Source organism: Aethalodelphis obliquidens, unplaced genomic scaffold, assembly GCF_003676395.1.
Source record: "Aethalodelphis obliquidens isolate GAN/ISIS:26980383/991018 unplaced genomic scaffold, ASM367639v1 scaffold30, whole genome shotgun sequence".
Taxonomy (NCBI): Eukaryota; Metazoa; Chordata; class Mammalia; order Artiodactyla; family Delphinidae; genus Aethalodelphis; species Aethalodelphis obliquidens.
Window position 1 is genome coordinate 17,262,478 of NW_020837974.1, and position 13,633 is coordinate 17,276,110.

The 13,633-nt window shown below is 56.0% G+C and overlaps 1 protein-coding gene across 1 annotated transcript in view; it reads right to left on the reverse strand.

The window, feature by feature from the left end:
* Nucleotides 1-2,920: 2,920 nt before the first annotated feature.
* IL21R (interleukin 21 receptor) overlaps nucleotides 2,921-13,633 on the reverse strand; it is a 43,780-nt gene continuing 33,067 nt past the window's right edge. Inside the window, exons 5-10 of the mRNA XM_027126561.1 lie at nucleotides 12,748-12,947; nucleotides 10,242-10,387; nucleotides 9,423-9,600; nucleotides 8,864-8,960; nucleotides 7,786-7,870; nucleotides 2,921-6,004 (exon numbers count right to left, since the gene is read on the reverse strand). Coding sequence (XP_026982362.1) covers nucleotides 5,240-6,004; nucleotides 7,786-7,870; nucleotides 8,864-8,960; nucleotides 9,423-9,600; nucleotides 10,242-10,387; nucleotides 12,748-12,947 — 1,471 coding nt within the window. The 3' untranslated portion in view covers nucleotides 2,921-5,239. The remainder of the gene's footprint in view (nucleotides 6,005-7,785; nucleotides 7,871-8,863; nucleotides 8,961-9,422; nucleotides 9,601-10,241; nucleotides 10,388-12,747; nucleotides 12,948-13,633) is intronic.

A 13,633-nucleotide genomic window follows, 5' to 3' on the forward strand; every position in this document is an offset into this window, starting at 1 on the left:
CTGAGACCGAGTAGTGGATAAAACAGACAAAATCCCTGTGCTAGTGGGACAGACAGTAAATATGATAAGCAAGTAAAAGACATATGTTAAAAGCACAATAAATGTTATGGAAGGGGCTTCCCTGGTGGCGCAGTGGTTGAGAGTCCGCCTGCCGATGCAGGGGACACGGGTTCGTGCCCCGGTCCGGGAAGATCCCACATGCCACGGAGCGGCTGGGCCCGTGAGCCATGGCCTCTGAGCCTGCACGTCCGGAGCCTGTGCTCCGCAACGGGAGAGGCCACAACAGTGAGAGGCCCGCGTACCGCGAAAATAAATAAATAAATAAAATAGATTAAAAAATGTTATGGAAAATAATAAAACTAGGTCTGTGGGGTGCTGCAGTTTTGAGTAAGGAGACTAGGGTCGGTCCCACTGCGAAGGTGACATTTGAGCAAAGACTTGACTCTGCTTGTCTTCCATTCATGTGTTGATGATTCTTGACTGCAGGTGACCCCCTGTCCCATCCCCTTCATTGTGGAGAGTTTATACGCCTTTCTCCTTTGTTCTTGGTGTCATGATCTCCCCGGAGGGGAAGTACACACGCTCACTCTGCCATCACCCACGGAAGGCCCATTCTGGGTTTTGTTTTTGTTTTTTTTCAGCCGTGCAGTGCGGCATATGAGATCTTAGTTCCCTGACCAGGGATCAAGCCTGCACCCACTGCAGTGGAAGCATGGAGTCTTAACCACTGGACCGCCAGGGAAGTCCCCTGTTCTGGGTTTTGATGGTGCATCTGGAGGGACCACAGTTGGGGTGGGCTGTGACGGGCTATCCTGCATGCAATGCCGGCAGCGGCCCAGGCAAACCGAGTCCCCAGATGGGTGGGAGGAGGGGGGAAGAGGCTCTCCCTCCAACAAGGGGCCAAAAAGGAGCCGAGGATGCAGAGTGGAGAGCAGGACTCCGGGTGACTGGGCGAGTCACTGCCCCTCTGGGCCTCTGTTTCCCCAGCAGTAAAATGAAGGGCCGGGTCCAATTTGCACCCTCTCCCTTCTTCCCAGAGTAGATGGTCCGGGACACCCAGAGAGCATCCGACGCTGAGACTTTGCAGTAACTGATGGGGAAATGTCTGGAAGCTAGAGTTCTTGGGTTCTTTAAATCCTAGCACAGGGCAATGTCAGCTTCAGGGTATTTCTCTGGGAAGGAGACTGGAGAAGGGCTGGGACCACAGCACTTTCCTCATCTGACCCAGAGGCCAGCTGAAGGTGATGGCAGAGAAGCACATACACATTTAATGTCCCTGTTCTCATCCTCCCTTTTCATCCCCAGAGTCAGCAGAGAGGCTGACTCCTGCCCCACATTACAAAAGAGGAAACTGAGGTTCAGAGACAGCGAGCGACTTGCCCAAGGTCATTCATGATACACGACGGAGCCTGGTCCTCAGGTCCCTTTGAATGTGCTCCTTCCTTGGGATGGGAGGACAATCCTCACTGCAGGGATGAGATGAGAATACTGTCTACTACAAGTGACAAACCCATCTCAAACATGCTGAAGCAAAAAAAGGAACCTTACAGCTCATTGATTCAGTCAGGATAGGCTGGGTTATGCCGTGGAAACAATCAGCCCCCAAATCCTAGCAGGTTAGAATAAAAGATTTCTTTCTTGCTCACAATACGTGTCCATCACAGGTGAACTAGAAGTTCTGCTCCACATCTCCCCACTCGAGGCCCCAGGCTGAGGGAGAAGCCACCATCTCACACATCACTGGTCACCGTGGCACAGAGGAGCACTCTGAAGGGCATCACGACGGTCAGTTCAATGCTCTGGTCCAGAGGTGAGACTTACCACTTCTGCTCACCACTCATTGGCCAATCCTGGTCATGTGGTACCATCTGACCACAAGACGGGGCAGAAGGCCGAGAGCTGGACATACTTGGTGAACAGTATGACTTCCATACTCGGGTACCTCGAAAGTCCAGGGGGAATGTAGTTTCAGGCATGGCTGGACCCAGGAGCTTAAGAGGATATTACCAGGAGTATACGCCCACTTCCCAGCTCTGCTTTCCAGTGTGTTGGCCTCATATTAGGTGAGCTGTTTCTTCCTGGTGCCCCCCCGCCTCCCCAGTCCCACCACCCAGCAGCTCCAGGCTCAGTCTAGCCCTGCAGCTGAGCAGTCCCAGCAGGAAAAGCGTACGGACCAGCTTGGTCACATGTCTGAGCCTGAACTGGCCCTGAGGCCGGGAGGATAGAATACTCTCTTGGCCAGGCCTGGGTCACTCCCAGAGCTGGGGTCAGCCACCCCAACGATGCTGTGAGGGCAGAAGCACGGGCACCCACAGGTGTTTGCTGAGAGTTTCTTCGCCCCTGACCTAGGTGCCTTCCAGCAGAGCAAGGTGAGGACAGCTGGACCTGGGATCAGGAGCCCAGAGCCCAAGTTCTGACTCTGACATTTAATTGTGTGTGACCTCAGGCAAGTCAGCAGCCCCTTCTGCACCTTCATTTGTCAGATGGATACCCTGCCCCTGGGAGCCTGCAGATGGAAAAGGGCTAGGTCAGGAACAGAATGTGGCATCCTCCTGCCTCTGAAGACAGGGTCATTAGCAATTCTGGCCTGGACTCTGGGTGACAGGGAACTGCCTTCCCCACCCCCATGTGTTCAGGGCTCAGTCACACCTCCAGGCCTTCGCTCAAGCTCTTCCCTCTGCCTGAGTAGCTGGTGTCCCTAACAACTCCTATTCATTTTTCAAAGCCCAACAAACACCACCTCCTCCCTGAAGCCCCCCAGGGCCTTCCTGCTGCCTGTCTGGGCTCCAACCCGTGGTGTGCCGGGTCTGCCTCATACCAGCTAGGAGAATTGATTGTAAACATCTCTTCCAACCCCATGTTTAAAGCCATCAAGTTGGTAGCTTGAAATTGACTGTGGTAAAAGTGTTCACACCATGGAAATAAGCAAACACTGCAAATCAGGCTTTACTGAGGGCCCACTAGGTGCCTGACGGGGGGTAAAGCCGTGAACAAAAGAGGCAAAGTTGTTGCCTTCATGGAGCTTAGGTTTGATATTTCATCCTTGTCTCTAGCAACTGTTTATCTCCATCCATTTATCCAACTGCTCTTCCTTCAAGCATTTCACCATGCTTTTATCCATCCATCCACCCACCAATGTGCCCACTTGTCCATAAATCATCCATCCACCCCGTCCTACTAATCTGGCCTCCCAGGTGGGCCAGTTCCTGTCTCCGTCTGCACCCACATTTATGAGCTGGGTCCCCTTCAAAGACAGAGCTGGTGAGTAGCCACGTCTGGCCCAGGCCAGAGCCCCATCCCCCCGACCCCCGGCCTGGCATCAGCCAGTGTCCGAGGTGTCCCCTCCCCCTACTCCCTGGCCCAGAGCTGTGTGTGCTCGAGAGAGAGCTGAGCTGCTTCCACGGGGAGCCTGGGGCTCATGGGGTGCCTGGAACCTGTGGCCTCCTTGAGGGTGTGAAAACCACGGCACACCTTGACCCAAGCGTCTCCAGGGTGACGGAGGGGGATGGTGAGGGCTGCTCACACCTGCAGGAGCTGCGGTTTCACACTTGAGCTCCCATCCGAGCCTCACGCCTTGATCCCAGGTTAACAGTCCCACTATCAAGACCACCAATGTTCTAGAACTTTCAGAACCAAAGAATCCTGTGTTCTCTCAGTGACTTCTTCCAACATCTCCTTTTACAAAAGAGTCACAGAGAAACCATCAGCAGGGTCGACAGCTGAGCCCTCGTCCAAAAGCAGAGACAAGCCAGGGCTTCAGGCATCACCTGGCATGCAGCCTGGCCTTTGGGGAGGACCACAGGCCAGGCAGGTCCAGGCCAGGGTAGGGATTCCCCTCAGGGCTCTGAGAGCCCGCGGCTGAATCAGACTCTGCTCCTTTAACCCTGCTTCCCGGCCTTGGAAACGCAGCCTCTGAAGGTGAGCACCCTTAGGAGGAAAATGATCTCTTCTCTTTCTTTCTTTCTTTTTTTTTTTAAGTATGAGTTGTATGCAATACGCAGCACCAATATCGAGCTCCTGTCCAGAGCTGACGTTCAATAAGGTGCCTTCAAAACGTCACAAACAAGTATTTTCTTAGCATCTTAAATTCACATTTCAGCAGTTTCTCTGACAAATCATCAAAAAGAACTTGACTTCCTCCAATTCCCCAGGACAAGCAAGGAAGATGCCAGGGGATCAGGACCACCGTGCCATTGCTGCCGAGTCCGGCCTGCGGCCCTCCCCAGTGTGAGTGCCAAGGGGAGCGTCCTCTCGCTGTATCCCAGCACCCGCATGTACTCAGTAAATGTGCTCAATAAATATTTCTGGGGTGCATAAAGGGAACAACAAAATGGGCAGCAGGAGGCAGAAAAAGAAATCTTGGCTGGTGAGGGGCTGATTCTAAGAAACTAAGCTGATTTTAAACCTGGAATCCCCCAAGTGCCCCTCCGCAGGTACCTGGGCTGTGTCTGGTTTCTCACTCCCACCCACCTCCAGCACAAGCCTTGGTCCTGGCCGCAGAAGGAAGGAAGCTGACGTTTTTTGAGAGTCTGGGCTGCACCCTGTACATGGGCGACCTCTCCAATTTCTCCCCAGGGTAGGTCAGGCCGCCCCCATTATTAAGACAGGAAACTCCAGCCCAGAGAGGGGAAGTGACTCACCCAAGGTGGCACAGCCAGGAGGTGTCAGAGTCAGGATTCAGACCCAGGTCCACTGGCTCCCCCCAAAATCTTCCCACCCCCAGGGTCACTGTGGGCTCGCTTGGTCCCCTTCCCCTCCCCCTGAAAGGCGATAAGGAACAGTCTGGACTTTGTGCGGCTCTGCAGGCAGGACCTGGGGGGCTGGGCTTGGTGTCTGTCCCAGGCAGTGCCCTGGTCTCGGCACGTGACCCGGGGGTCACCCACGTGCCTCGGAGGGAGGGAGGCTGTCATCACGTGCCCACAGACACACGTGCGGCTCACACACGCGCACGCAGGAAGCTCACGTGCGCAGGAAGCTCACGTCGGCACAGACACACGAGTGGCCTTGGGAATATGGCAGAACCACAGGCGAGCTCCGTGTCCACAGGCACGCACGCTACTCCCACGCGCAGCCACGCCAGTGGGCACCTGAGCCCCAGACATGCACTGTAAACACGAGGCTCAGGGGTCCCAGCCGGGAGACCAAGGGCTGCAGGCCTCGTTACACCTCAGCCCAGGTGACCCTGTCCGTGGCTCGTGGCTCAGTGGCATGGCCAGCTCTGGACGGCCAGTCGGCCTCACTAGCTGGCCTGGGGCCCAGGCCCTGCAGGTGGAGGGGCCATGACCACCCACTGGCGGAGGTAGCTCCTGGGGGGCCCTTCGTCCCTGGGGCTACTGAAGTCATGCTCCACGGGGCTGCCGCAGTCAGAGTCCACAAAGCCGCTGTCAAACGTGTCCATGTCCAGGCCAGCTGGGGGTGAACCTGCCTCGCTGTCCGACACCCCTCGGGGCGACCCGCCATCCCAGGGTGGCCCGGGGGCCCAACCCTCCTCATCCTTGAGGTGCAGCTTTATCCTGCCAAGGAGGCTGCCCAGGGGGTCCCCTGGCCCGGCAGGGCCACTGGCTGAGACGCAGCCACAGGATAGGACTGTGGCCCCCATGCCCGGAAGCGAGTCCTCCGTGCCCGGGCCAGGCTCCAGGCCGGTGTCCAGGTTCAGGGCTGGGTAGCCGTCATCCCCGCAGGTGCAAGGCCAGGTGCACAGCCCTTCTGCGTCCACCACGGTCACCGTGTCGATGGATACCAGGCCGTACGGCCGGTCCCTCTCCTGGCTGTGAGCTGAGCTGCCCAAGCTGCCGGCGGTGGAGTGGGCTGGGCCCCAGGAGCCCGGCTCAAGCACCCCGTCGGCTTCCACCAGGTCTGGGGGCTCTGGCAGCTCTGTGGGCACCAGCCCCTTGGCTGCAGTCTGCGGTAGGCACTGGCTGTGCATCTCCAGGGACAAGGGCACCCCTGGGCTCCAGGATCTCAGTTCCAGGCTGGAAGCAGTGAAGGGGGTGCCCACCCATTTCTGCGAGAGAGAAAAGGAGGGAGAGTCATGGATGGGATGGGGGACAAGGGGTGGCGGGGGAGCATATCAACAGACAGACACAGAGACAAGACAGACAGCAAGAGAGAAAGAGACAAAGACTCCAGAAGATAAAGAGAGAGATGGGGGTGGGGGGAGTTGAGCACCGTGCTGTGTCCCTATCCAGGGACAGTCCCTGTCGCCGTCCCGGCCTCCCTGGGCCTCAGTCTCCCTGCCTGTAGCAGGGAGCTACGGCCCTCAGCAGCCTGCAGGCACAGACAATCTGCTGCTCGGTGGCCTGGGGTCTGTATGGGTGCGGGTCCAAGATTCCCAAGCTGTGGGGACGAGGGGAGGGAGGCCCTGAGAACTGAGTGACAGAGCCTTCACCAGGCCTTCTGTTTTATGTCCTCGGGGAGATTTCTCGAAACCACGCATTCTTCTGTTTGTGTCCTCACTAGAGTGGACACATGACCAGGGAAGAAGCCCCACTTCTTCTGGTCACGGCTGTGTCCCCAGAGGCTCACACAGTGCCTGGCACCCAGTAAGCACCCAAGAAATGTATATTAACTAAATGAATGAATGGAGTGAATCAAGGACCAGCCACTCAGAATAGATAAGGGCTGTGGGGTGACAATGGACTGAGGCAGCTGTCCCTAAACTTTAAGGATCCCCCTGCCCTCACCTGCCAGGGGTCCCACTCATGACACAGGGTCTCCATCCAGTTGGCAGAGAAAATCCCTGAGAACCAAAATCTCCCAGTTTTGAGCCTACTCCATCAGAAAACTCCTCTCAGAACCCTGCTGAGGCCACTACCACTGATTTGAAGTCACTTCTCAGCTGTGTGGCCTTGAGCCAGTTACTTACCCTCTCTGTGCCTCAGTTTCTGCATCTGTAAAATGGGCCCGCTAATAGTCCCCACTCCACAGGGTGGTTGTGGGGATTAAATGATAAATTAAATAATATCTGTGGCGCTCCTAGCAGAGTGCCTGGTGCACAGCAAGTGCTGTAAGAGTATTGGTAAAACAAACACAAAATAGATGTGATATTTGAGCTTCAGGGAAAGTGCAGAGGAAAGAGGAAAGGGTTTATCCAATGTGGGCTGCAGCCTAGGCTCCTCCCCTGCCAGGCTCTGAGCCTCAGTCTCCTCGTGGTTCCCCTGGGATGGTGGAGCACACCCTCCCCACTTGCAGGGGCTGCTAAGAGGATGAAAGGGTGGAGGTGAGACAGCGCTCAGTGAGTGCCAGGCAGATGGCATGTCGCACTTCCTGACTTCCAGACTCTGCTGGAGCAGATGGGTTACCACATCCTCTCTGCGGTGACTGCCGCCACCAGGTGGGGGGTGGTAAATAGGCACAGAGAACCCAAGGGCGATGGCGCTGGTAGCGGGGGTTGGGGCCTGGATGGGGCTGGTGTATCTTGCAGGCAGGGCCATATCCTTCCCAGAAGCTGCTCCCTCCCCACCTCCATAGCAAGGGCTTCTACCAAAGGACCAGGAGGCCACTTCGTGGCTCAAGGGACCACCTGGCTCACCCTCTCTCCCAGTTTGGCTCCTTGGGCTGGGAAATGCTGCAGGATCTTGTTTAATTCTTATGCCAACTCTGCCCCACTGGAATTATTTCCTGCACTTTGCATGTGCAGAGACTGAAGCCTGGTTCCAGCCCGGGTTGGGGATCTGGGTGCCCCGGGCCTACAGGGTGGGGCTGGTGGTCTAGATGTGTGGGTGGAAGCAAGCTCCCAGAGTGTGAGAGGCTCCCAGGGGCTCATCATGTGGTGGGGACACTCACCTTGAAGTCTCCACTGTGGCCCACGTACAGGGGCTGGAAGAAGGGCTCTGGGCTGGGCACCTGCACCCACACATTTTTCCATAGCCTGGAGGGCAGAGACGAGGTGAGCCCCCCGCACCTCCCAGAGGGCAGCCGGGCCTCCCGCTCAGAGGCTCCCCAAATGTGTCCTGCGGGAGGCTCAGAGCCTCCAAGACACACCCAGGCCCCTCCCTTCCGCCCCTCTGCCCCAGGCCTCAGTGTTCACATCTGTAAAATGGGGCAGCGAGTCTCCTGAAGGTGCTCCAAGTTTAAGGGCTTGGCTGCCTGTTCTCTGCTAAGCCAGTGCTGGCCCCTGAGCCGTGACTTCCTCCTCCACCACCAGGGATGAGCCAACAGCCAATTCCATGGGGCTGTAGGGAGGGGTCAGGAAGTGTAGGCACAGCGCCAGGCACCCCAGCACCCAGAGACTGGTCTGCAACACCCTCTGTGATTCGCAGGCTTCTCTGCCTGGAACAGGGTATGCAGGGCCCCCGCCCAGTGTCTGCCACTTAGCAAGGGCTCAGCCCCAGCCAGCAGCATGCACGAAGGCCAGGGGAGCTCAGGTTTTATCAATGTTTTTAATCAGCATCAGCCCTTCTCTGGATGGCCACGTTCAGCAGAAACCCAATACATAAAGAGATAAAAGCAAAACCTCTGGTGCTGAAGCAGGATTGTCAGGGGGGTTATTCCACCAGCCCTTAACCCCCACCTGGCGGCCCCTCCTGACCCTCAGGACTCAAAGCTTAGAATTCACTGGACAAGATCACAGCTGAGGTCACTGTTACGAGCACAGGTCGAAATTCCTTCTCCTCCACTTCACTGCTGTGTGACTTTGGGCAAGTTCCTAGACAGCTCTGTGCCTCAGTTTCCCCATTTGCCAAATGGAAGTAAATGCCGTGTATCAAGCTCATCTGGCTGCTGTGAGGGTTAAGCATGTGCTCCACACAGTGCCCAGTTTAGTATCACCATCACTGTCATTACTATTGTCATGGTGACAGGTGTGTCCTCCAGTCCCGGCCCAGGCTGAGCCCCTCCCTGCCACCCTGTTCCCTGGCCTCACCTCCAAGCCTGATGGATCTTCGGGCCTAAGATGACAAGGATGAGGCATACGAGGACCAAGATGGGAAGCAGTTGAGGGTACAAGTCTCCCTTTATCTCTGGGAAGGAAGAAAACACTGGGTGAATTTGACCAACCTCTACGAGAGGCCACCTGGGCTGGGTGTGGAGGGCACTGGGTCTGGGCTGGAGTGGAAGTGGGTGGGAAGGCTGCTGGTGCCTCGCGGTGGGATGGACCTGGCTTCAACTCCTGCTCCCACCCCCACCCTAGGCAAGTGATTTCATCTCTCTGAACCTCAGTTTTCTCATCTGCAAAATGGCGATAATAATTCCCACTTCACAGATACGTTAGGAGGATCAAAGGCCCCGCCAGGAGAGGCACCTGGCACCCAATGCAGGGCCTGGCAAGCAGGGGCCCCAGAAATGCTGTGGAACAGCTACAAGGGGATGCATGACTGAGTGGGAACCTTCCAGCCGTGCTGAAAATCTCAGGGCTCAGGGCTGCTGCACTAGGACAAGATTTAGTACAAGGAGTGGGTGTCCATCCCTGCTTCACATCTTACCTTCTGGCTGGGTGTGAAAGACGACTGGGTCACTCCACTCGCTCCAGGTCCCCTGGAAGGAGGAGCGAGGCTGGGGCCCTGCCCGCACCTGCAGCTCGTAGCTTGAGCCTTTGTGGAACTCCAAGGGCAGGAGAGAGACGCTTCTCGAATCCACTGAGATCAGCTTTCTCCCTGGACTCTGCCAACCCAGGGAAAGGATGCGCTGGGTTAGGACCGCCCAGGCCAGCCCCCGCCTCCAGCAGAACCACCCTTTACCAGCCCCCAGGAAAGGGGTGGAGTTTCTCCTGGCAAGTCTCCACCCCCTCCACAAGAGTCAGTCTGAGCTCTGGCCACTCCGGTGTGGGCAGCACAGAGCCGTGGGCGCTGCCCTGGCCTTGCCTGTGATACAGTGCTTTGGTCGCTTTCTCTCTGAGCCCAGCTCAGTCACTCACAGCCCCACAGAGGACCCTGCCTGCTGGGCCTGGGAATGTCCCGGGAACAGCAGTGGCCATTCCTGGGCATGTTTAGCTGGCAGCATTCCGGACTTCGGACACTTCTGTAATTCTTCAACAGTGGCTACTTTCAACAGTGGGCATTTCTGGGCGTCTTTAACGACAGGCGTCTTAGCAATGGGTACCTCTGGAAGTCTTCCACTGGGGATGGTCTAAACTATGGTATTTATGAAAATCTTAAACTGGGACCATTCTAAAGGATGGATAATTCTAGAACACTTCAGCTGTGACTGTTCTAAATAGTGGGCCATTCTGGAACTCTCCAACACTCTAAACAAAGAATGCCTCTAGAAGCCTTCACCCCGCCCCAATCCTCTGAGGGTCTCACCAGAGCCCAGGGGTCTCCGAGCTTCCTGTACCGCAGCTCATACTGAAGTTTGCCCTTCAGCGCGTACAAATTGTAATCGGAGCTCCAGGAGATGTTATAATGTCCGGAGAAGGTCACCGTCACATTGAAAGGGGGAGATGGCTTGACTTAGAGGAAAAAGCCAGAAAGATAAAATGGGATGAGATTTTGCAGCAGCTGAGAATGATGCTCTCCTTGATGAGATCAAGACTAATGACCCTGAATGACTTGGGGTAAAGCATCCCCTGTCTCTGGGCCTTAGTTTACTCATCTGAGAAATTTAGATGAGTCTAAAGTGGGGGTGCTATGACTCAGGGGGGCAAGAATGCAGACTGGCGTAGCTGGGGGCCGGGGAGCGGGGGGACACCAACGACACCCACTCATTCTCCATTTCTTTTCTAAATGATGGCATCATTTTCTTTTTATGTGGGCCTCTCACTGTTGTGGCCTCTCCCAACTGTGGAGCACAGACTCCGGACGCGCAGGCTCAGTGGCCATGGCTCACGGGCCCAGCCGCTCCGCGGCATGTGGGATCCTCCCGGACCGGGGCAGAAACCCGTGTCCCCTGCATCGGCAGGGGGACTCTCAACCACTGCGCCACCAGGGAAGCCCGAATCACTTTCTTTTAACTCTAGCTTCCTTGAGAAGTCAAAAGACTGTAATTAGCATCATGCTAATTAATTAGCACCAATTATGCTAATGATGGAAGTTACCACCTCTGAGTGCCTGCCGGGCTGCTCTACAGCGAGCATTTTGACGCCTGCAGGGGCCCTGAGAATTTGATGTGACTGTTGTCATCTCCCAGACATCTTCTGGAAAGTGCGGGAGCAGAGATCTGGGCCACAACACCACGCCCTCCTGGGCTCTGTGATCCGGCTTGCCATATGCCCCTGTCTTGGGGATCTTAGCTCCTTGGGACAGAGGTTTTGTTCTCCAGGTCAGTGCTGTGTCCGCAGCTCCTAGGACAGAGCCAGCACACAGCAGGCCCTCAAGAGATACTTGTTAAACCAACAAATGAACCTTCCAGGGATTCCAAAAAGGAACTCTGAGGCTACGGACGACTCAGCACCAAGGCCTGCGATGTTCAGGAGGCTGCGGCGAGGGCTTTATTGTCATTGCTATTTCAGCCATAGGTCCTTTGGGACTGGAATAACTGCTAAGCCCTCTCCTATTTTCCCCAGGCCGACGGAGACCTGGTTTTCCACTTCCCTGGACGTCCTGGGCTGGGTGGTGAGGACCAGAGCTGGGGATCAGGGATGGGGTCAAGGATGGGGGCCCAGAGCCCAGGAGGGGGAAGGGAGTAGAACACTGCCCCCTAGCTTCAGGCCCTGGCAGGGAGGGGGAGAGGGAGGGCGCCAGAGAGAAATGGGACTTGGAGCCGCCCTGCGAGGTGGAGGGGCCGTGGAGCAGTTCCTTCTCCTCCGCAGGGGCAGGGGGAGGCTTGCAGTCTGCCCTGCTCACTCAGAGGGGCAAGGGGCCGCCCCTGCTCCCACGCCTGGATCTGCATGGCTGAGTGAGCGTGTGCGTATGTGTGCATATGGGCGTGTGTGAGAGAGCGTGGGCCTGTGTCCAGGCTGGCTAGGCCCAGGGCTGCTGGGACACCCGTGCATTTGTCCAAGGGTGGATTTATGAGTGTGCGTGTGAGAGACTCTGGGTGTGTCTGCGTGTGTGTGAACCTTCATTCACACCTTGTGCAGTGCGACACCCACTCAGCGAAGTGGTGCAAACCTGGACCCCCTCCAGGTGACAGACACCCTCTCACCCCCCTGCCCCACCACTGGGAACCTAGGGCCAAAATCCCCCAGAGATTCCTCGCAGAGGCTGGGCCTTCCTGAGGAGGGCAGGACTCTCTTAGCAGTTTGCATTTGCATGCCTCTGAGCACAGGCTTCTCACCCCCTCTGTGGAAATCCCACTTTGGGGACACACACACACACACACACACACACACACACACACACACACACTAAAAGCTGCCTCCTGGACCGGCCCTGGGTCTGGACCCACAGAGACAACTTCTTCCACCAGCCAGCACCGCCCCTCCACCCCGCCCCCAGCCTGGAGGGAAATTCCAGGCCTCACCGGAGCTAACGAATGGGAGAAAACTCAGGGAAGTTTTTCTCTTGAGACTCAGTGTCCCCACTTGCCTCATAATGTAGACAGAATCCCTAAGAGTCAGGGTTAAAAGGGCCCTCACTCTACAAATAGGGAACTGGTCCAAGTTCACAGATAGGCAGGGCTGAACCAGAACTGAAGGCCGAGATCCTGGGTCCCAGTCCAGCTCCTTTTCATACCGCGGCTGCCTCTCTTTGGTTAAAGCTCAAACCTAGTTATCAACCCGTCACACCTTAGTAAATATCGGTGCACCTACAGAGCAGAACTCTAAGGGGAGGTAAGGACATAGGACAGGTCAGCTATGATGGTGGGGGAAGGGGAGCCGTCTCAGGGACCATGTGTCCTCCTCAGCTCTGGGGTCCAAGGGATACTCACTGCTTTTAGCCAGGACAAAGCTGCCGCACTCCTGGGAGTGGTTGCCCAAATGGTCTGTCATGTTGACACTGAAAACGTCGTCAGCCATGTATTGGAACACATCCATATGGCACGTGTACTCTGCATGCGTGGCATTGTGGGTGGACCAGCAGAGGCTGCAGGAGGTGACCTCGTCCTCCAGTTCTCCATATGAGTCTTGCCTTCAAGGACAGAGCAGCTGGTTATGGCTGGAAGCCAGCGGGGCTCAGGGCACAGGGCCAGGACCCCAGCCCAGAATCTTGGGGCTGGGAGGGAGTTGAAGTGGTGCCGGGGGTCACCTGGTCGAATTACCCCTTTCCCCGGGAAGATACTCCTCCCCTGAAGTAGCCCTGATGGATGGTGTCCAGGCTCGGCTTGTATGCCTCCAAGGGACCAGGAACTCACTACCTCATTTAAGGACAGCAGCTTTTAACTTTGGAAATTTGGGCCATTCTTGCCTGGACTGAGCCTAAATCTGTCCCTGTCAGTTCCATCAACTGTATCACTGTCTTACAGAAAGGGTGCTAAGCATTTCAGTTCTCCTTCCTGACCTCCTCTGTCCAACATCTGCTGAATACCTAATAAGTGCTTGTGCTCAGGGCCAAGATAAGAGCCAAATGAACTTCATCCCCTGCTTTGGGTGAACTACCAGGGAGGCTATTGGTATAAGGTTGGGGGAAAATGCTCTGGCTTTTTAACTGCCAGTGGGCAGAAACAGTGGGTTTTGAAGTATGTATAGGAGTTCACCAGATATTTATTTCCCTACCTACATCTTCAGGCTGTGAACATGACCACACTTGAAGGCTAATATGGATGTGTGGACTCTGTTATTTGCTAAATATTTGCTGGAATAGAAACTTCTGCTGAA